This window comes from Rhinopithecus bieti, unplaced genomic scaffold, assembly GCF_001698545.2.
Source record: "Rhinopithecus bieti isolate Rb0 unplaced genomic scaffold, ASM169854v2 scaffold_28547, whole genome shotgun sequence".
Lineage (NCBI taxonomy): Eukaryota > Metazoa > Chordata > Mammalia > Primates > Cercopithecidae > Rhinopithecus > Rhinopithecus bieti.
Window position 1 is genome coordinate 1,713,034 of NW_016813480.1, and position 21,870 is coordinate 1,734,903.

The 21,870-nt window shown below is 37.6% G+C and overlaps 1 protein-coding gene across 4 annotated transcripts in view; it reads right to left on the reverse strand.

Moving 5' to 3' along the window:
- Nucleotides 1–21,870, reverse strand: part of PAN3 (poly(A) specific ribonuclease subunit PAN3) — a 127,300-nt gene that overhangs the window by 97,510 nt on the left and 7,920 nt on the right. For 3 of the 4 annotated variants that reach the window (XM_017848497.1, XM_017848498.1, XM_017848499.1), the window contains one exon: nucleotides 3,734–3,895. The exons of the other annotated variant lie outside the window; for it this stretch is intronic. In XM_017848497.1, the coding sequence (XP_017703986.1) occupies nucleotides 3,734–3,895 (162 nt within the window). The remainder of the gene's footprint in view (nucleotides 1–3,733; nucleotides 3,896–21,870) is intronic. 4 annotated transcript variants of the gene reach the window in all.

The following is a 21,870-nucleotide window of genomic DNA, read 5'->3' on the forward strand; positions in this document are numbered from 1 at the left end:
AAAAAAAAAAAAAAAAAAAAAAAAAAAAAACAGAGAGAGAGAGAGAGAAAGAGTTTCATGATCAAAAAAAAAAAAAGTAGCCAGCAATATTAAGTGCTCAATAAAACTGCTGGATTTGGCAATTATGGAGATCCCTGGAAAACTCTGAGAGCAGTTTCAATAAAATTTTGGTAACACCAGTTTGCAGACATTTAAGGAGTAAATGGGTGGTAAGGAAATTTACATTTAAGGAGTAAATGGTGGTAAGGAATAGTAGAAACTATTCCAAAGGTTCCCAACTGGGGACTTTACAAACATATTAATGGAGATCAGCTGGGTCTTATCAATATTTCAAACAGCCATATGAAGAATAAATTTACCCTCTACAAACCTACAAAAGATTAAGAAAAATTTTAAGCTTCTCTGTTTCTCTAATTAGCAGCTCCATACATGTATTTTTCAAATGTATCACTATTTAATAAATGCCATGTTTGACAGACAGGCTCCTTCGTATCATAAAATCTTTGGTAAAAAATGAGTTAAAAGATCACTAAGTAATAAAGGGTAGGGAATCATGGGCCTCTTGAAAGAATTCCAGCACTGAAGAGAATAAATGCAATATGAATGACTGCATTCCATCAGAGCTCAGAAACTCAGACAAAGGTTTTGTTAAGTTTCTTGTTAGTTGGTTTGCTGGTTTTCCTTTGTTTTCAGAAGCAGAAAAAGACTAAGACATTAGGTCAAGATTAAGAAATGAACATAAAGAAATGTTTAAAGTTCCAGAAAGAAAAGTAGTTAAATGGCACTGAGGAAAAAGATGAAGCACAAAGAAAACTGACAGAGCTTACAAATGCTGCAGCATCATGCGTAAGTTACAGCCTGTGTCTAGACAAATATGGATGCATTCTCATCCTCAAAAAAAGCTGTCCTGAAGAAATTCAGTTAACCAGTTAGATAATTAAACCAACTGTAGCTACTAGAGCTACAGCACATAGAAGTAAAGAGATTCTGAGTCTGACAAACATGGACTCAAATTTCTGTTCCTCTACTAACTGTTTAACCTTAAAGCTACTTAGCTTCTCTGAAGATGTTTCTTCATCTAGCAGTAACATCTACCCCATAAGCTATTAGCAATACCAAAAGACAATACATGTAAAAAGCTTAGCACAGTGCCTGGCACAAAACAACCATTTAAGAAACACAGCCATAATTATTAACATAAAAGATGTTAAAACATTTTTCTGACCCTAGGATTGAGAGGACCTAAGATTTAAGGAAACAAATGGAACGGGAAAGATGAATATGCTCCTGACAAAATTCTTTCAACTAATATATGTCGAAAACACAAAACGATATTAAAAATAATTTCTAATCACACAAAAGGAAAAAAATGATATGGAATTGATTTATGTTATTTTTCTCTTACAAGAAAAGATAAAACTTCAATACAAAAATGTGGAACAACATACTCTTTGCTTTGTATAAACTATTCCAGACCCCCCAGTTTAGGAACCCACACAGACAGTAATGGAGACGAGATGGGTATTTTTCAGTACTTCAACATGTGCCTGGTAAAGTGAAGCATTTTAGAGACTGTAAAGTTCTAAATTTGGGGTACAGCATTCCTTATGTCCTTAAAGGAAAAGAACTACCTGAAGTATAAAATAACAGTATTTGAAAGATTTGGATAACACCAATTTAATATTTCACACATTAATGCAAATCTATTACCATTTTAATTATAAATAAAACATAACTATAACCATCCTAAAGATTTTTCAAGCTATTCTAAAAAACAAAGTACCTCAGAACTGCCACCAGGCTAATGGGGGCAGCTGTGGAGAGGTCGAGTGGCTACACCTCTGCATTGGTAAGTATTTCACCCCCACAACCTACAAGTAAATAGTTGGAGTCCAATTTTTTTTTTCAGACCTTCTTTTTTAAACTAAAAAATAATTGTTACAACCCATATCAAAAATCTCTCCACTACTGATATCAAAGACAAGCAAATTCAGTTAAAAAAAACTATATTGTTATTCATAATTGACATAATCAAAACTTTCCAATGAAATCTGAAGCATATGGTTACATGAAACTCCCACCTTTTCTTATCTTTAGAAAATATTACCAAAATATCAGTTGGAGCAAATACCACATTTTGCAATATTTACTTTTGGAATAATTTATTTATTCCTATGCCCAAGGCAATACAGATACTACTAATGTATCAATGTTAAACAGAACAAAATACTGTGGAACCTATTTATAATATAAGGTTAGAAACAGAAATAAAACCAAGTTGTTACCTTTGTTACATGTTTTCTGTGTATGGTATGTACATGTGGGATTATAAGCTTTGCCTCGGGATATATTTTAAATGCAAGTTTGGGAGGAAAGACATTTTACCTTTGGCTAAATTGAAATTTGGTTAATAAAACTATATTACAGAATAATTATCAATTTTTCAAAAATGGGAATACAATTATAATCCATATTAAAATGGCATATAAAGTTTTTGTTGGTACTTCAAAGTCTTATATAGAAGCTACCTGAGTTATAAATTTTCATTTGCATTATTCAATATTGACAATAAAGGTAGAGTCAAAGATGGAATGTATTTGTAATGACTCTATGACAACATGCTACTGAAGTTAGTTTTAGAGCAACTCTTGACAAGTTTGTTTACATATAATTTTTGTTTCCTAGTAAAAATGTTAAAAAGACAACATACGAAGCATCTTGTTCTTCAGATTCCAAATAAATCTGACTCTGTGTAATAAATTTTATATGACTCTTATTTTTTTTTGAGACAGAATCTCGCTCTGTTGCCCAGGCTGGAGTGGGTGCAATGGTGCAGTCTCGGCTTGCTGCAACCTCCGCCTCCTGGGTTCAAGCTATTCTCCTGCCTCGGCCTCCCGAGTAGCTGGGATTACAGGCACTCGTCACTACGCCTGGCTAAAAAAATTTTTTTCTCTTTTGTATATTTGTGGAGACAGAGTTTCACCATGTTGGCCAGGCTGGTCTTGAACTCCTGACCTCTGGTGATACACCTCCCTCAGCCTCCCAAAATGCTGGGATTACAGGCGTGCACCACCGTGCCCGGCCTTATATGACTCTTGAATGTAGTCCTATCCTGAATAACTCTTGGGTATTAAAAAATAATTGAACTCAAGTATTAATAAAATTGAAAAAGGAAAAACTAAATTTAACTAAAAATAGTAAAATAATCGGCCAGGAGTGGTGGTTCATGCCTGTAATCCCAGCATTTTGGGAGGCCACGGCAGGCAGATCACCTGAGTTCAGGAGTTCGAGACCAGCCTAGCCAACATGGCAAGACCCCATCTCTAATAAAATTACAAAAAATTAGCCAGGCGTGGTGGTGTGTACCTGCAGTCCCAGCTACTTGAGAGGCTGAGGCACGATATCTTGAACCTGGGAGGCGGAGGTTGCAGTGAGCTGACATGGCGTCACTGCCCTCTAGCCTCGGGCACAGAGCGAGACTCTGTCTCAAGAAACAAAAAACAAACAAAAAAGTAAAATATTCTACAAAGAGGAAAAGCTCAAAAAGCCAGCAAGAAAAAATAATTTAGTTGGTTAAGGGGTCACTAACCTTATACTCTGATTAGAAATTTTTTAAATTACCTAAGTATATCAGCTAAGTCATCCAATCCTTTCACACCCACCACCCCAAACAGACACAGAAAGCAGTCAAGATATTCACTTTCAAGAAATGTCTAATAAAAATTATTTTTACCTGTAAATTGTTTTCTGTGACTCTGTTCCACCAAACCATATTGATGGGTACTCCTGATTTACACCTGTCAGCAAGGCAGCCAATAGGGTTCTTTGCTTTTCGTGCCTTTGATCCCATCGGAACTAGCCTCTCCTCCAGCATCCCCAGGCGATACTTCCTTGGCTAGGAAAAAGAAGGAAAGAAACCAGGCCACTCCTAACATCCCCCACACTAATCTAAACTAACATAACTAACATATAGAGGATACTGGGAACGGTGGAATAGGAAACAAGTTTCTAAAACACTCCTTGTAATATCCTTACCACCACCCACAATCTCCCACCCCAGTATCAAACCCACATCTCCAAAATAACCCACAGTCCTACTGGGCTAAAGAAAATTATATAAAGCAACAGATGTTTTAGAAAATACATTTTAATCTGATTGTATACAACTTTACTTAATGAACAGAAATTCAACTTATCAGCAAAGAAAAATGCTTTGCAAAATTTTTTCTACTGTCACTTACCTATTCTCACTGCAATACAAAGAAATGGTTTCAAGTGTACAGAATATAGATTTTTTTTTTAAGTTCACCGAACTACAACTTTTTCAGCTCCCCATCTTGTTACTTTATTTCCAATTGAGAACTAATCCACTTTTTAAAAAGCAGTTGATTCCTAATAAATTGATTTTTTAAAAATTTTAATTCTATGCACATTAGACTTGAATATAAGTCACTCTATCTTAAATAGGCATTCAACCTAAAGTATTCAATGAAAAAAAAACACTCAGACTAAAAAACAACAACAACAAAACAGTAATACAAATTTAACTGGTCTTTTAAATCTCAATAATATGAACAGATTGATAATGAATAAATTATTCAATAAAATCATAAATTATTTGCCTAACATTGTAAGAATATTAATAAACCATCTTAATAGCGGTTAGCAGGACTTTCATTCACGAAAATTAGTTATTGTTTCCACCATCTTACTTCTCTTAATTACAGCAAATTTGCACTACACTGCATCTTTAAGGAAAATTTATATATATATTTTTCCTTTCAGAAAATACTAACTCATGCTTGGGAAGGTAACTAATTTAAACTCTGAAATAAGAAAATATATGTTTACTCATTGCTCTGTCATGAGGTATAAGACTGCTGAAACCAAGAGCTAAAATTAAGTTTCTTCAAAAAAATATGCTGGTCAGGCACGGTGGCTCATGCCCGTAATCCCGGCACTTCGAAGGCTGAGGCACGAGGATCACTTGAGCCCAGGAGCTCCACAACAGCCTGGGCAGCATTGCAAGACCCTGTCTCTATTAAAAAAAAAAAAAAAAAAAACCATATCCAGTCAAATATATTAATTATGTTTTCTAGTACAAAGAGAACCAATTTGAAAAAGACATAATTTCCAAATTTCAAAAGTCTTGCAAATAATGCCTATGTGAATTATTCCATGCAAATTAGATTATCCATTCCACAAGTATGCATCTGCTATATAGTCTTTGATTTAAAGAGGACAAGGCCGGGCGCAGTGGCTCATGCCTGTAATCCCAGCACTTTGGGAGGCCGAGGTGGTGGATTACTTGAGGTCAGGAGTTCAAGACCAGCCTAGCCAACATGGTGAAACCTCATCTTTACTAGAAGTACAAAAATTAGCCAAGCTTGGTGGCATATGTCTGTAATCCCAGCTCCTCGGGAGACTGAGGCAGAAAAATCACTCGAACCTGGGAGGCAAAGGTTGCAATAAGCCGAGATCATGCCACTGCACTCCAGCCTGGGCCACAGAATGAGACTCCGTCTCAAATTAAAAAAACAAAACAAAACAAAACAAAAAAACAAAAAGAACCAAGGACAAAAATAACTTAACTTGCACTGAAAAGGTAACTGGATTACCTACCTACTCAATAAATATGGCAGTGGACAGAGTTTTATTTCTTTTTGCTTGCTGAGACAGTGTCTCATTCTGTCACCCAGGCTGGAATGCAGTGGTGCAATCACAGCTCAGTGGCAACCTCTGCTTCGGGGGCTCAAGCGACCCTGCCACCTCAACCTCCCAAGTAGCCAGGACTACAGGCATGCGCCACCATGCAAGGCTAATTTTTGTATTTTTAGTAGAGATGGGGTTTCACCATGTTGCCCAGGCTGGTCTGGAACTCCTGGACTCAAGCCATCCACCACCTCCCAAAGTGTTGAGGTTACAGGCATGAGCCACCACGTCAGCCCAGTGGACATAGTTTTATGAGACTAACATACTTCCACCTTTATGCAATCTTGAACCAATCTAGTTATTCTCTATGTCTATAGCATAGGGAACATTTTTTCTTTTTATTTGCTATCATACTTTACAAAAGCCACAGAGGGAACTTCTGTGAATGAGAATAAGTATGTACCCTAGTGATTCATGCCATGGAACCACATTGTAAGCGAAAGAATTTTAAAGCAAGTTATTTCTAGTAACTTAATTCCTTGGAAAGAGTATAAGAATTAAATTGTACATTTTTGTGTTCAAACAGAAAACTATAAGGCTTTGACATACAGTAAGAATAACATAACCCTAATTAGACATTCACTACTTTAAAATTTATATTTGGCCAGGAAAGGTGGCTCACGCCTATAATCCTAGCACATTGGGAGGCGGAGATGGGCAGATTGCCTGAGCTCAGGAGTTCAAGACCAGCCTGGGCAACACGGTGAAACATCGTCTATACTAAAATACAAAAGAAATTAGCCATGCGTAGCGGTGTGCACCTGCAGTCGCACCTACTTGGGAGGCTGAGGCAGGAGAACTGCTTGAACTCGGAAAGCAGAGGTTGCAGTGAGCCGAGATCACGCCACTGCACTCCAGCCTGGGCAACAGAGCAAGACTCCATCTCTACCCAAAAAAAAAATATATATATATATATATATATGAAAATTTCTGAGCTAAAGATTAACCTTGTTCTATCAGGAAAGTTCAACATATCAAATGTTTACTTCACCAAAATCTCAGGTTGTCAAATGATTTATACATGGACACCTAAATTCCAGATCATATATCTGAATGCATGAAAATTATTTTAAAAGGTCTTCTGTAATTCAGATGCTTCACAAAATCAGATTTTCTTTTTTTTTTTTTTTTTTTTGAGACAGAGTATCTCTTTTTTTTTTGAGACTCCATCACCCAGGCTGGAGTGCAGTGGTGTAATCTCAGCTCACTGCAACCTCCGCCTTCCTAGTTCAGGTGATTCTCCTGCCTCAGTCTCCCGAGTAGCTGGGATTACAGGCACCTGCCACCATGCCTGGCTAATTTTTCTATTTTTATTAGAGATGGGGTTTCACCATGTTGGCCAGGCTGGTCTCGAACTCCTAACCTCAGGTGATCCACCTGCCTCGGCCTCCCAAAGTGCTGGAATTACAGGCGTGAGCCACCGCACTGGGCCTCAGATGTACTTTTGACACAGTTATTACAGTCAATACAACTCACTTTCTATTCAGTAGCCCAGTAAACAACATTGAAAAAAAAAAAGTTGTTGTTCTTTGGTTTGTTTTTGTTTCTTGGGGTTTTTTTTTTTAGTCAGGGTCTGACTCCCAGGCTGAAGTGCAGTGGTGCAATCTCAGGTCGCTGCAACCTCTGCCTCCCGGGCTCAAGGGATCCTCCCACCTCAGCCTCCGGAGAAGCTGGGACTACAGGCATGTACCACTACGCCCAGCTAATTTTTGTATTTTTTGTAGAGATGGGGGTCTCTGTATGTTGCCCAAGCTGGTCTCAAACTCCTGGGCTTCAATGATCCGCCTGCCTTGGCCTTCCAAAGTGCTGGGATTACAGGTGTGAACCACGTGCCCATTCCCAAAAATGGTTTTAAAACATCTGATGTATCATCCTCCCTCCTTAACTGCACTCATTAAATAATTAACATTTCTTCATTTCAAAAAGGGAATTCATCACTCCTCTCCTTCCTTCCACTCCATGCCCTAAAACCCTTAACTAGCCTAAAGCCTCTCCTCTTAGGTAGAAGAGATCTTTAAACATGTGCCATTATAAACTCTAAATTTTTTGAATAAATAGCCAGAGATTAAACTCTAATCCAAAAGTAAAATCTTCTCTGTGTAACTAAATGAAAAGATACTAAGGCAAGCTTGTCCAACTAGAGGCCCAGGATGACTGTGAATGCGGCCCAACAAGAATTTGTAAACTTTCTTGAAACATTATGAGATTATTTTGCCATTTTTTTAAAAGCTCATCAGCTATCATTAGTGTCAGTGTATTTTATGTGAGACTCAAGACAATTCTTCCAATGTGGCCCAAGGAAGCTAAAAAATTGGACACCCTTGCCCTAAGGTATCAATACTATTTAATGTACCATTATAAGCAACAGAATACAAAATAACATCTGAAAAGAGATGACAGCAATGTAAAACATTATGGTGAGGCAAAAGATTATATAGGAAGGTTTCATTGCTTAGAACATAAATTATAACAATATTTCATCTATAAGCTAACTTCCAAATTACTAATTTCTCCTTGAAGAAAAAATGTACTTTCAACTAAACATCTGAGAACCTACTTTGTATCAGGAACTCTTCTAAGTATTTGCAATACAATACACACCTTTGGCTTGAAGACAGAATACAGGCTAGGATGTAACAGGAATGTAAACAAACCATAACCCACTGTGATATAATAATGCGTAAGTAATCACGTACAAATAAAGCAGAAACAAAGGTGGCTTCACAGAGAAAGTGAACACCTGAGTAAAGTTCTGAAGGAAAAACAAATGTGCCTAGATAGGAAAATATGAGAGATGGAAGTATGTAGAATAGGCTAGGGGAAAAGTATGTATAGAGATATGGTGGTGTTTAGAACAAATCACAAGTATTCAGTTCACCATTAGCAGAGGGTCAAGTTTGAGAACAAAAGATGAAGCCTGAATACAATTTTTAAAAAGTATTGGTCAGGCACGGTGGCTCACGTCTATAATCCTAGCACTTTGGGAGTCTGAGGCGAACAGATCGCGAGATCAGAAATTAGAGAACAGCCTGGCCAACGTGGTGAAACCCTATCTCTACTAAAAATACAAAAATTAGCCGGTGTGGTGGTGCGTGCCTGTAATCCCAGCTACTCAGGAGGCTGAGGCAGGAGAATGAATCTCTTGAACCCAGGAGGCGGAGGCTGCAGTGAGCCAAGATGGCACCACTGCACTCCAGCCTGGGTGACAGAGTGAGACTCTGTCTCAAAACAAACAAACAAACAAAAAAAGTATTGTTTTAGTGCCAAGCACAATGGCTCATGCTTGTAATCCCAGCACTTTGGGAGGCTGAGATGGGAGGACTGTTTGAGCCAAGTTCAAGATCAGCCTAGGCAACACAGTGGGACCTCATCTCTACAAAAAATGAAAAAAGGAGCCGGGCATGGTGACCCATGCCTATAGTCCCAGCAACTTTGGAGGCTGAGGTGGGAGCATCACAAGCCCAGGAGGTCAAGGCTGCAATGACATGAGGTCTCATGTCTCAAAAAAAATTAAAAATAAATAAGTAAATAAAAACATATTGTTTCCTATACTAAGGAATTTGAGGATCATTCCCTGGGCAAAGAAAAAATGATAAAATCAGATTTGCATTTTAGAAAGGAATGTCTGTGGCAGTGTGGAGGAAGAACTGGGGAAGACGGAGTAAAAATGGAAACAGGTCGACAAATCAGTGGCCTCTGGCAGTAGTCTAGGTTAGGGTGTCTCAACATCAGCACTATTGACTTTGGATAATTCTTTCTTGTGGGGGGCTGTCTTGTGCATTGTAGGATGTTTAGCAGCATCTCTGTCCTCCCACTAAATACCACTAAGCACCAACTACCCAGTTGTAACAACCAAAAATGTCTCCAGATATTACCAAATGTTCTCTGGGGGTAAAAAGACACAACTGCCCTGGCTACGAATCACTAGTCGAGAAAGGAGGAGATGAACTTGAGGCAATAACAAGAGAAATAGAGAATTAGTGAAGGCTTACTTGTGGAAACATCTGGTAGGTTAAAAACAACTATTGGTGATTAATTGGAAGCAGGTGCTAAGGGAAAGGAAGAGTTTAAAGAGAAGATGAGAAAATAAACAGGGCAAACACAATTTTAAGGGAAATGTTTATTTACTATTTCAGTTCTTTAAGATCCAAGCCCCTCCTTCAGAGCAAACAAAAGCAACAACTCCTCTTCCCTTCCGAGCTTCCAGAAATCCTCACCTAGACCAACTTCTAAGAACACAGTGATCCCCCAAAACAGGTAAATTCCCTTATCGATCCTCTATTCTTGATAGCCTGACCAGTTCCACCTTGCTGGTTATTATGAAATAAAACCATTCGAAAATGCCGTGTCCTATTGAACGTGTAAGTTAACATTGTACAACAAAATTCCCAATCCCCTTGATATGGTTTGGCTCTGTGTTCCCACCCAAATCTCATCTCAAATTATATTAATAATGCCCATGTGTTAAGGGAGTGACTAGATCATGGGAGTGGTTTCCCCCGTGCTATTCTCGTGATAGTGAGTTCTCACGAGATCTGATGGTTTTATAAATGTTTGACAGCTCCTCCTTCATACACGCTTCTCTCTCCTGCCACCCTGTGAAGAAGGTGCCTGCTTCCCCTTCCACCATGATTGTAAGTTTCCTGAGGCCTCTCAGCCATGTGGAACTGTGAGTCAATTAATCCTCTCTCCTTTATAAATTACCCAGTCTCGGGTATTTCTTTATAGCAGTGTCAAAATGGACTAACACACCCCTTTTCCCGTGGTAAAACATCCAGCAGAGGCCAGGCACAGCAGCTCATACCTGTAATCCTAGCACTCTGGAAGGCCAAGGCAGGAGGACTGCTTGAGGCCAGGAGTTCAAGGACCAACCTGGGCACCATAGTGAGACCCACCCCATCTCTACCCCTGCCTCCTGCCAAAAATTTTTTTTAATAATCCAGGTGTAGTGGTGTGCCTATAATTCCAGCTATTCAGGAGGCTGAAGTGACCAGGAATTCAAAGCTGCAGTAGGCTATGACTGTGCCACTGCACTCTAACCTGGCAATAGAGTGAGGCTCTATCTCAAAAAACAAACAAATTGGCCAGGTGAGGTGGCTCACGCTTGTAATGCCAGCACTTTGGGAGGCCGACGCGGGCAGATCACTTGAGGTCAGGAGTTCCAGACCAGCCTGGCCAACACGGTGGAACCTTGTCTTTACTAAAAAATACAAAAATTAGCCAGGCGTGGTGGTGGGCGCCTGTAGTCCCAGCTACTCTGGAGGCTGAGGCAGGGAAATCATTTGAACCTGGGAGGCAGAGTTTGCAGTAAGTCGAGATTGTGCCACTGGACTCTAGCCTGGGTGGTAAGAGCAAGACTGTCTCAAAAGTAAAATATCAAACCAAACAAACAAAAAAGCTCCAGGTTTGAATAAAAGTTTTCAAGAATAAGAAAAGGTTTGAAAATATATTCTAGAGTAGTACTTCTCAAACAATAGTGAACACAGAAATCTTCCAGGGATCTTGCTAAAATAAAAGATTCTGACTCCGTAGGCCTTAGAGCAAGCAAGGCCTAAGAATCTGTGTTTCTAAAGACACTCCGAAGACTGCAAATGCTCCTGGTCTGGTGATCGCACTTTGAGCACTAAAGTTCTTAATAACGTCCGAGAGAAGATCTGCAGAAGAAATAACTAGTGGTACAAACAGAAATTGGAGCCACTCCCCAAAATGAGAAGGGGTAAAGGTTTAAAAATTCAACATCTCAAGTCCTTGTAGCTAGCTCCTTGCCCCTTTGGAGCTTGACCTCAACACTGAGAGCTTTTTTCGTTTGTTTGTTTTTGAGATGGAGTCTCATTCTGCCGCCCCAGGCTGGAGTGCAGTGGCGCGATCTCAGCTCACTGCAACCTCCGCCTCCTGGGTTCAAGCCATTCTCCTGGTTCAGCCTCCTGAGCAGCTGGGATTATAGAGGCCCACCACCACGCCTGGCTAATTTTTGTATTTTGAGTAGAGATGGGGTTTCACCATGTTGGCCAGGCTGGTCTTGAACTCCTGACTTCATGATCCACCCAGCTCAGCCTCCCAAAGTGCTGGCATTACAGGTGTGAGTCACCACGCCCGGCTAACACTGAGAGCTTTTAAGATCACTACTTGTAGCCCTCAAAGCCCTAGCTTTTCCAAAAACCTTTGCCCCATTTTATAAAAGCCAGTTCCAGTGGTTTAGGACTAAGGGAAGTCTACTCTCAATACAGGGGAGGTAAGCCTCTAGACTCACTATGTCAAAGGAAAGAATAGAAGGTAATTTTAGGACTGTTTTAGTTCTGAAGTCTAGATGCACATACGTATATTTTTTCATTCCTTGATTTACTCAACATTTCAGTACAAACCTCTCTATCATTCTTAAAAATAAAATGATCAAGAAGATCTATTCTCTTCTCCCAAAAAGTTCAGAGTCCAGCTAAAATAACAATCTATAAATATCAGCACTTGTATAAAAAAATGTAGTTAAAGCTACCAAGTAACAGACCAATTTTCAGAGCACAACTCTTTTGGTAATTGCAAAACAGCACCATCTCCAAAATGCCTCACATTATCAGTCACATATTATTACATATCATGGTCTACTCATTAATAATAAACTAGAGAAAACTAATTGTTGGTTCAGGACAAAAAGTTTCCAACGCCGTGAATTATAAGAACCTCCTTTGAACATCAAAAACGTAATCACTGTATAGATAATCATTTCACTATTCACACTCTGAAACAATGTAATTTTTTTTTTCTGTTTCTTCTTTTTTCTAGACAGTCTTGTTCTTTTGCCCAGGCTGGAACGCAGTAGCCCAACCATAGCTCATTGCAGCTTCAAACCCCCGAGCTCAAGCGATCCTCCCACCTCCGTCTCCCACACAGCTGGCACTATAGGTGAACACCACCATGCTCCATTAACTTTTTCAAATTTTTTGTGGAGACCAGGTCTTGCTATGTTGCCTAGGCTGGTCTCAAACACCTGGCCTCAAGTGATTAACCACTAATCATTAATGGTATACTTTGATATTTAATTCTTATAATTGCAGATATGCTAAAGTATCAGGACATTTAATGAAGAGAAGGAAGATCATCAGGAGTCACAGGAGGTTGTAAAAAAAAATGCAGGCTTATTTTGAAATAAATATATAATAAATCCTAGGCTAGAGGTTTCTCAATCGATGTATCTAAGACCCTTAGGACTGTCAGGAGATAGGCTGCTGAGTTGATGCTGTAAAAGATAATAAATTCATATATTCATTTAAGCAGTGTCTGAAAAGAGATATTTCACATTTGTATACTACTATTTTTCAAGTTTGTAAAGATGTTCTGATTAATAAAACATAAATCATTTTAAAATGTCATTTAAGTCATTCATTGGGCCAGGTGAGGTGGCTCATGCCTGTAATCTCAGCACTTTGGGAGGCTGACACAGGAGGATCACTTGAGACCAGGAGTTCAAGACCAGCCCGGGCAACATAGTGAGACCCAGTCTCCACAGAACTTTAAAAAATTAGCTGGGCATGGTGGCATGTGCCTGTAGTCCCAGCTAAGTTGGGTAGATGAGACAGGAGGATCGCTTGAAGTCGGAGTTGGAGACCAGCCTGGGCAACAGGGCAAGACATTGCCCCTCAAAAAATAAAAATAAGTAAAAAATGAGAAAAATTATATCAAACACGGCAGAACACAATTTACATGTATAAACACATATACACATATTTGTAGCTTCTGCTATGAGTCAGGTCATTGAGGGGGACAAACATTATCTACATAGTAATTTAAGGAAGTCTACAAAGCAGTCTTTACTTATGTTCTTAAAATCTCAGTGTTACAAAGGGATTTTATGCTACCAAAAATAAAATCAGTTGGAAGATCTTGCTATGCAAGGGCACACTGAATTTCTAAAGAACTGGAACACCAACTGCAACTTCTTATATCCTTGTTCTTTAGACTGGAACCACAACACGTACCAGATACAAAGAAATAAAATAGCATGCCCAAGTTATTAAAATATTTTGAGTGAAAGTAAGTTGTTGTATTTTTTGAGACAGGGTCTTGCTCTGTTTCCCAGGCTGGAGGGAAGTGGTGCAAACACAGCTCGCTGCAGCCTCAACCTCCTGGGCATAGGTGATCCTCCCACCTCAGTCTCCCAAGTAGCTAGGACTACAGGCGTGCACCACCAAGTCAAGCTCATTTTTATATTTTCTGTAGAGACAGTGTTTCGCCATGCTGCCCAGTCTGGTCTCAAACTCCTGGACTCGAGTTATCTACCCACCTCAGGATCCCAAAGTGCTGGAATTAAAGGTGTGAGCCATCTCGTGAGGGCTTTTTTCTTTTTAAACACGGGTCTTACCATGTTGCCCAGGCTAGTCTCAAGCAATCCTCTTACCTCATCTTCCCAAAGTGGTGGGATCACAGGCATGAGCCACCATGCCAGGCCATTTTTTTTTTTAAACAAGAAAGTTATTTCCATGATAATCTATCAATTGTAATGAACATTAAAGTTTTCTATCAATTTCAGTCCCTTACCAAATGCATTCATTATATTAACAGTCTTGTTCTGTTGCCCAGGCTGGAACACAGTGGCCCGATCATAGCTCATTGCAGCTTCAAAACCCTGAACTCAAACCTCCCACCTCAGTCTCCCACGTAGCTGTCACTATGTAGCTGCCAGAATGTTTACTGGCTTGTTAGCAAAAGGTTTCCATTTTATTCAACTTGTATGTGTACACTTTTTCAAAAATGAGTTTTATTATAATTGAATTTAAACAAAGATGGTAAATAATGAAAAGCAGTCTTGTACATAATTAGATAAACTTTTAAACTGCAGATCATAATAGAAGACTATAACAATAACTACCATTTGACAAGTACAAGGCACTATAAACACTGTATCCATTAACATATTTAATTCACATAATTCTGTGACATAGCGCCTATTTTATACCAACTTTACAGATGATAAAAGTAAGTCTGAGAGGAGGTTAAAATAACTTGCCTATTATCTCAAAATTAACATAAAGTAGGGTTCCAACACTTGTCCTCTTAACGTCTCATCTCCAACTCAAAGAAATCAATTCCACATTCTGTAATATTCCTTAACATTTTACAATCTTAATGTCATTCTAGCTAAACCTAAGATAACGAAATACAAATACCCAAATGAATAAATCTTTTTATATTTAATTAGCATGGATGGAATCAATGAGAACAGATAAAGACTTCATTCAAATAACTAGAATTTAAAAGTTCTCCTTCCCCATTTTCAAAATACAAGGACAACAAATCTTGGGAATAAAACAGAGTTGGGGAAAACCACATGGTTTTGGTTACATTTAACTTGGAGCTTAGGCTAGCATGTTTGTGGATGAGAATTTTAAGTTCACCTTTACTAATTGATTCTGCAAACCTACCTCCTAGGAAAATAGGGATGAGCTATCAATAATGTTAGACCCCTAAATATTAGCTATTAAACTTTGCAAATAGAATGACCAGAGTGTAAAGAAGCCAACCAGCTTACCTTAGAATGATCTACTAGTTTGTAGGTTCAAGTGGTAAATGCACCATGGTCTTACTTAAACTACCATTACTGTGTATAAGAACTCAAAATCTTCAAAGCTATATGATGAGTATAGCCAACAGTATTACAAACTGTATATAAAAGGCATACAAAAATTTCAGTTCACGTTTAAATATGATAAAGCATCAAACACCAATACTACCACACATACCTTTAAAAAAAAAGGCTTCCAAAACAAACTCATGAGAGCTCTTTTTAAAAATCAATCAACAGAACAAAATTCTCCTACAATCATGAATTCAGAGGAAGCTCTCTTGATTCAACAAAACAAATGGTCACTGCACAAAAGTGCCAATTAAAATAAAGTACAGGAAGTACATGGTTGAACCTCACACTTGTTAAAACAAAATTTAATCTGTTCTTTCCAAAGTACATCTTTATCTCAACCCAATCCTAGAAACTCAGCCACGAATACTCTTTACTTAGCAGGAAAGGAAAGTCAACTCTCAAAGTCTTTCTCTATAAGAACTATCATATTTTTAGCAAGTTTCAATCTAATGTTACTTGTATATTTTAAGAAAAGAATAGATTGAGGCTGGAGATAACCAACAGGAAGAACATTCAAGCCTACCAGTTAAAAAGCAGAGAAAAGAGAGAACACACAGCCATTTACTAAGGGTAACTGATTACTAGAGATCATTCACAATAAAAATCACAGTGTATTCAAATTAATTATAAAAAACAATGATGGTCCTTTATATTCAAATTACTAACTCATTGGATCAGAGAGTTCCATGTTATTTTCACAAAAATTGGCTTAATATTTTTCTATTTTAAACATAGTATGACAGAAACAGAGTAAGCATGCATGACATTTCAACACTGACAGCATAAATTACTCGTGAAATTCAAGACCAACAACAAAATGGAGGGAGACTGTAACATCTGATAGAAGAGATTTACATCTCTAATGTACAAAGAGCTCTTAGAATGAATTTAAAAAATAGCCCAATAAGAAATGAGCAAAGGACATAAAATAACACCAATGACCAATAAACATAAAAGAGAAGTCTACAACACCACCAAATGTAAACAAGGTTTTTTGCCTGTGAAATTACAAAAATATTAAAGATTTTATAGCCCAGTGTTTTCAAGACTATAGAAAACCAGCCCCTATTAGTTGGAATATAATTTGTGCTGCATTTCTGAAAAGTTGTCTGTCAATTATAAAAAATTAAATTGTCTATTCTTGCCCCAGAAATCATTTTGACAGAAATTTACACTGAAAAAAATCACTTAAGTGGAAAAAGAAGCAGGCATAAGGTTAAATGATGTTTTATCTCCTCCTCTCCATATTACCAGTGGACTATTTTTCACCCTGTAGTAAATTCAGTCAACTTACCCTTCTCATATTGCCCTATGTAATTTATATTACTCTATGCAAATTACTTGATCTCTCAAATTTCCATTTCCCAAAACAGAAAAAGCAATCTCTCCCAAAGAACTGTTGACGTAACTAGATGATATGATAAAATATAAAACATTTAATTTATAAAATAATTATTTAAGTTTACCATATTATCTGGAACAAATATAGAAAATCATCATTCATATAAATAAAATCAAGTTTCTATCTGTCTGCAATTACATTGCAAGAAACCCCCGATGGATTTTCACATAATCTGGAGGACATGTTTGAGAAGCTAACAGGAAGAAGTTTCTGTGAGGAAGGTGGCAAAAAATTAATACTGGGGGAGGAGGGGGTCTGAACATCTCAAAGAAAAGGTAGACATCCTCAGAGCAGCTACAGAACCACACTTCCAGAGGACAATTGTAATACAGCCTGATCCAGAGTGAGTAGCCAGGGATACTTACTTCACAACAGTTAACAATTTCCAAGAAAAGTTCGAAATTTGACCAACACTATTTATTAGCTACTACCCATAACAGTCACCACTTCTGTGCCAGGTAACACATCCCATTTAGTCCTCAAAACAACCTTACATAGTAGGCACCACATTCTCATCTCGCAATGAAGAAACAAAAAGGTTTACTATGTTGAAGACACAAAGATCATCAGTGAAGCAATACAAATTCAATCCTGACTGCCTCGCATCTAACTCGAAACCCGAAAGCCTTAACCACCACTCAGTACTGCCGTGTTATTACCATTCCTGCTGTTTGTTCTCTGAGAAATTAAAATTCTCCAAGAGGCTCTAAGTAAGCTATAAACAGGAACCACGCATGGGTGTCTTCCCCACACCCCGAACTTGGACTCCAACAACTGTGTCAGTTTCCAGAGGAAAACATATCTATCTTGAACCCTAAAAGTTCACCTAAACCTGGCTTAGGCTGAGATGGCACACATTCCATCCTCCATCTTGACAAGTGGGGTGAACGAATGTTTAGTGACTTCAGAGCATAATAGTTGTGAGGACATTAATTTGGAATTCTCGTCACAATTTTCCAGAAACAACACTGAATAATACTCAATGGGTAAAAGATACTGATGTGGCTTACTGGAAATCTACATACCAAGTAAGGCATTATTTCTTTGAGAACATACATAAAGAAACTAAAAACAATTGTTTTACAGATTAAATTGAGATTGTAATCTCTTTTAAAATTTTGTTATCTTTCAATGTCTTCTCCATTTTTTCCTTTTCTTTTTTTTTCTGACATAAATACTTGATTTAATATGCCAAAAAGGCCTAGCCTAACCATCAGCAGGATTAAGAAAATATTTACATTCCAAATTGTCTATGCTATACTCACATTAATTTCTCCAAATTTATTTTATCTTTCTCCATAAAAGAACTCTACCGTAAATATGCTCTAGTCTTTGTTATTCCATATTTTATTGCCTAGAGTAGAAATAATGTAAAAATTATCTTTCAAAGAAAGACGTTAGAATACAAATGCTGTAAGAAAACTTTTAAATGTCAAGTTAATCAGAAAACATAAAATATTTATCATCAGTAAGTTTTCTAAGAGAGATGGGTGCTCTTAAGATAAAGAACAGCACAAAAAGGAGACCCAATCTAGGTTCCGACAAAGAAGAAAGCAGAGAAAAGGACTGCTGGTGAATTTTTCTCTCAAGCAGAATAATCCAGAACTGTACCTCTAACAACCACCTCTCCTCACAAATAAGCTATCAGCAGATGAACCAGCCAAGTCCCTTTGGTCCCACTTCCCTAGTCCTAACAAAAAGCTTTAAAAGCAAGAACAGAAGAAATAAACATGATACTTCAAAAGTCTTTGCCTCCTAACCCCAAAGAATTTAACTTGACGTTAAAACTTAAAAAAGTTTACAGAGTGACAATCTGTTCTCTCAGCATTAGAAATATAATACAAATATCCAGGTAAAACTGCATATTGACTGAAACAATACACTAAAGTAAACCAAAGAAACACAAACGATGGGTGTCAGACCATGTTTTGCTTTAATAAATGGAAGAAGTAGGGGGAAGCTGAATAAAATGTGCCAGGGTGAATAAAAAAAGAAGGTGAAGAAGGGCAATAGCCCAGAAAGATATAAAAGGAGAAAGCCAAGATACAAAGGGGAAAAAAAGATATAAAAGGAGAAAGCTAGACACAAATTTGAAAGATTTCTCATTTTGCCTAGGATTTGCCTCAATCATACATGGTTGCCCTACATAAAAACTTCTGTCTTAGCAAGAATCATTAGCAAGATATCACAGCACTGAACCACTTGAATATCTGTATTCCAACATCTAACTCTGTTGTAAAGATACTTTGTTCCCAAATAATTCCTCATCAGAAATTGTAACGCTTGTCTAGATCACATCTGTGATTCACAGTGACTCACAAAACTACTTCTTCTCATAACAGTGGTCAAATTTAATTTTATCTATCTTGCTATTAAGGTTTACTCATGTAATAATCTCTTGTATATTAACTCCTACATTTAACAAAACTCAAATAATGGTTACTTTTTCTATCTATAAAATTAGGCATTCCTAATGTGGCAAATAAAAGAAAATCAGTGCTTCTCAAACATCAAAAAAGATTACTTTTTTAAAAAACTCCTATACATCATGGTCCTATAATTTTGTAAAATAAAGATAAATTACTAGAAAAATGATTCCATATTTGAATGTCATGGTATCATCAAATTGTTACAGAAGTCTCTAGACATTTATTTTCAGTGTTTATCTCCTAACAGACAAGTCTCTAGACTAGCCCTGGTCCCATGACACATTATGAGTAGTACTGGCCAAAGGCGTACATTCTCACCACACAAGTTTCTCACATAGTTAACAACAGTTATACAGCCCAGATATACGGCTGTGACCCTTCTGTACCATTTTGTTGTTGTTGTTGTTTTTGTTTTGTTTTGTTTTTGAGACAGGGTTTTGCTCTGTCACATAGGCTGGAGTGCACTGGAGTGATCATGGCTCACTGCAGCCTCCACCTCCTGGGCTCAAGTCATCCTCCTACCTTTCAGCCTCCCGAGTAGCTGCAACTACAGGCATTCACCACTATTCCTGGCTAATGTTTTTGGTTTTTAGTAGAGACCAGGTCTCACTACATTGTCCAGGCTAGTCTTGAACCCCTGACCTCAAGTGATCCTCAAGCCTCAGTCTCCCAAAGTGCTGGGATTATAGGCATGAGCCACCATAACAGACTGTACTATTTTTCACATCCCATATTTTCCTTGAAGTTCCTAAAGATACTAAGGCCCTCAGCCATATTTTCTTAGCTTATCTATGATTCTCAGAATGGAGAAGAATCAGAGTTTACTAAAGCTCCTGCCTCTATCACTTGTAAGCAAGCATACCTTTTGCCTAGGTATCTTTGCCTCTATACATTTCTCATCCACAAAAAATCCAATTCAAAACATCTTTTCTCCAGAAATTCTTCAGGATCTGGAGAATTCTTTGCTACCTAGTGATCATCAAATATTTAAATTGGCACTAATTAATATGCTGCTGAGTAAATGTTCTCTTGTAGGTTCATGTATTACATCTCCAACTAGATTTTACGGAAGAAAAAAAATTCAGTCCTTCATTTTCAATTTGTCCACATAGCATACAGTAAAACTGCCTATTATAAAAATACCTGACTAATCTGACCCCAGTAAATCACATAATCCCACAGGCAAAAGTTAGCATATCTGGTTCAGAGATTAGCCCAACTTGAGATTTTCAGAAAATGATTTACCTCACTAGCTATGATATAGTGGTAAGCATAGTCTAACTATCTGTTCTCCTGTATCATTATAAAACAAAGTATCACTAAGTAATCATGCTAGCCTGCTGAGATAAATTTGGAGTTGTGATATTCACATAATTTTGAGTTACTTCCACTAAAATTACTTCGTTAATTCACTATGGGTAATATGCCATACTCCTATGCCAAGAGTATCTCTAATGTAAAGAGATTTTGAGATTTGAAACCTTCTCAACTTAACCATTAACAATTTTAAAATATATGCAACCTGTACCCACATAGATTCTAACTATATTGCTCACTACTGGAAAAACTCTCTGTGTCCCTAGATTACACATCATTTTAAACATAAATGGCAAGAAAAATATGGTCCTTCAAGCTATATGAATATATGAACCACAAATTTCTAGGTAGAAAGGGACATGTGGATGCTTTCAATTTAGACAGACATTAAGTTTTAAGATGAATGACACCACAGCAACTATGGTAATGATACGGTCATGCTCTCCATTTCACAGATGGGATGATTCCAGCCTAGAAAGTTGGCCAAAGGTCACAAAATGGGAGATCCAGGGCCTCAAATACCACAGTAGAGTGCTCATTTTTCTATATTAGTCTGCTTCCATTGGATATATTCTAATGTCTCTCCAAATATGTAGGTCACATTTCTAGTAACATTTTATTATTTTCAAATTTCTAGTAACATTTCTAGTAACATTTTATTTTATAATAAATTATAAAAAGAATAGGTACTACATATTCTCAATTTCTAATAATTTTCATTATTTTCTCAAAAGTAAATGTCAGGAGCTCTAAATCATATATTTCCACTTTAAGACACATCCCACTAACCTCTTATATTAGAAATACTTTTAAATATTAATTTGTCATTCTAGTTTCACTTTCTACTCATACATCTGAAATGCCAGTTATTAACTGATTTTTTTTTTTTTTTTTTGGTCTGAGACAGGGTCTCACTCTGTTGTCCAGGCTGGAGTGCAGTGGCATGATCTTGGCTCACTGCAGCCTCAACCGCCCAGGCTCAAACAACTCTCCCACCTCAGCTGACACTACAGGTGTGTACTACCACACCTGACTGATTTTTTTTATTTTTATTAGAGATGGGGTCTTGGTATGTTATACATACTGATCTCAAACTCCTGGGCTCATGCAAGTCTCCCGCCTTGGCCTCCCAAAGTGTTGGGATTATAGGCCTGAGCCACCTTGCCCAGTCAAGTTAACTGATTATTATTTTTTAAATGAGAAAAAGTCATTAGGGAAATACCTAAGAAAATTTAAAAACTTTGTTTTCCTGTAAAAAGCTCTAGATAACTTGATTTCCAGGTTGTATTTGCTTTTCAGTATTTTACTGCTTGCTTCCACATTGTCAGGCTTTGTTTATTGTCCTGGGTCTGTTTCCACCCAGCTCTTTTTTTTTTTTTTTT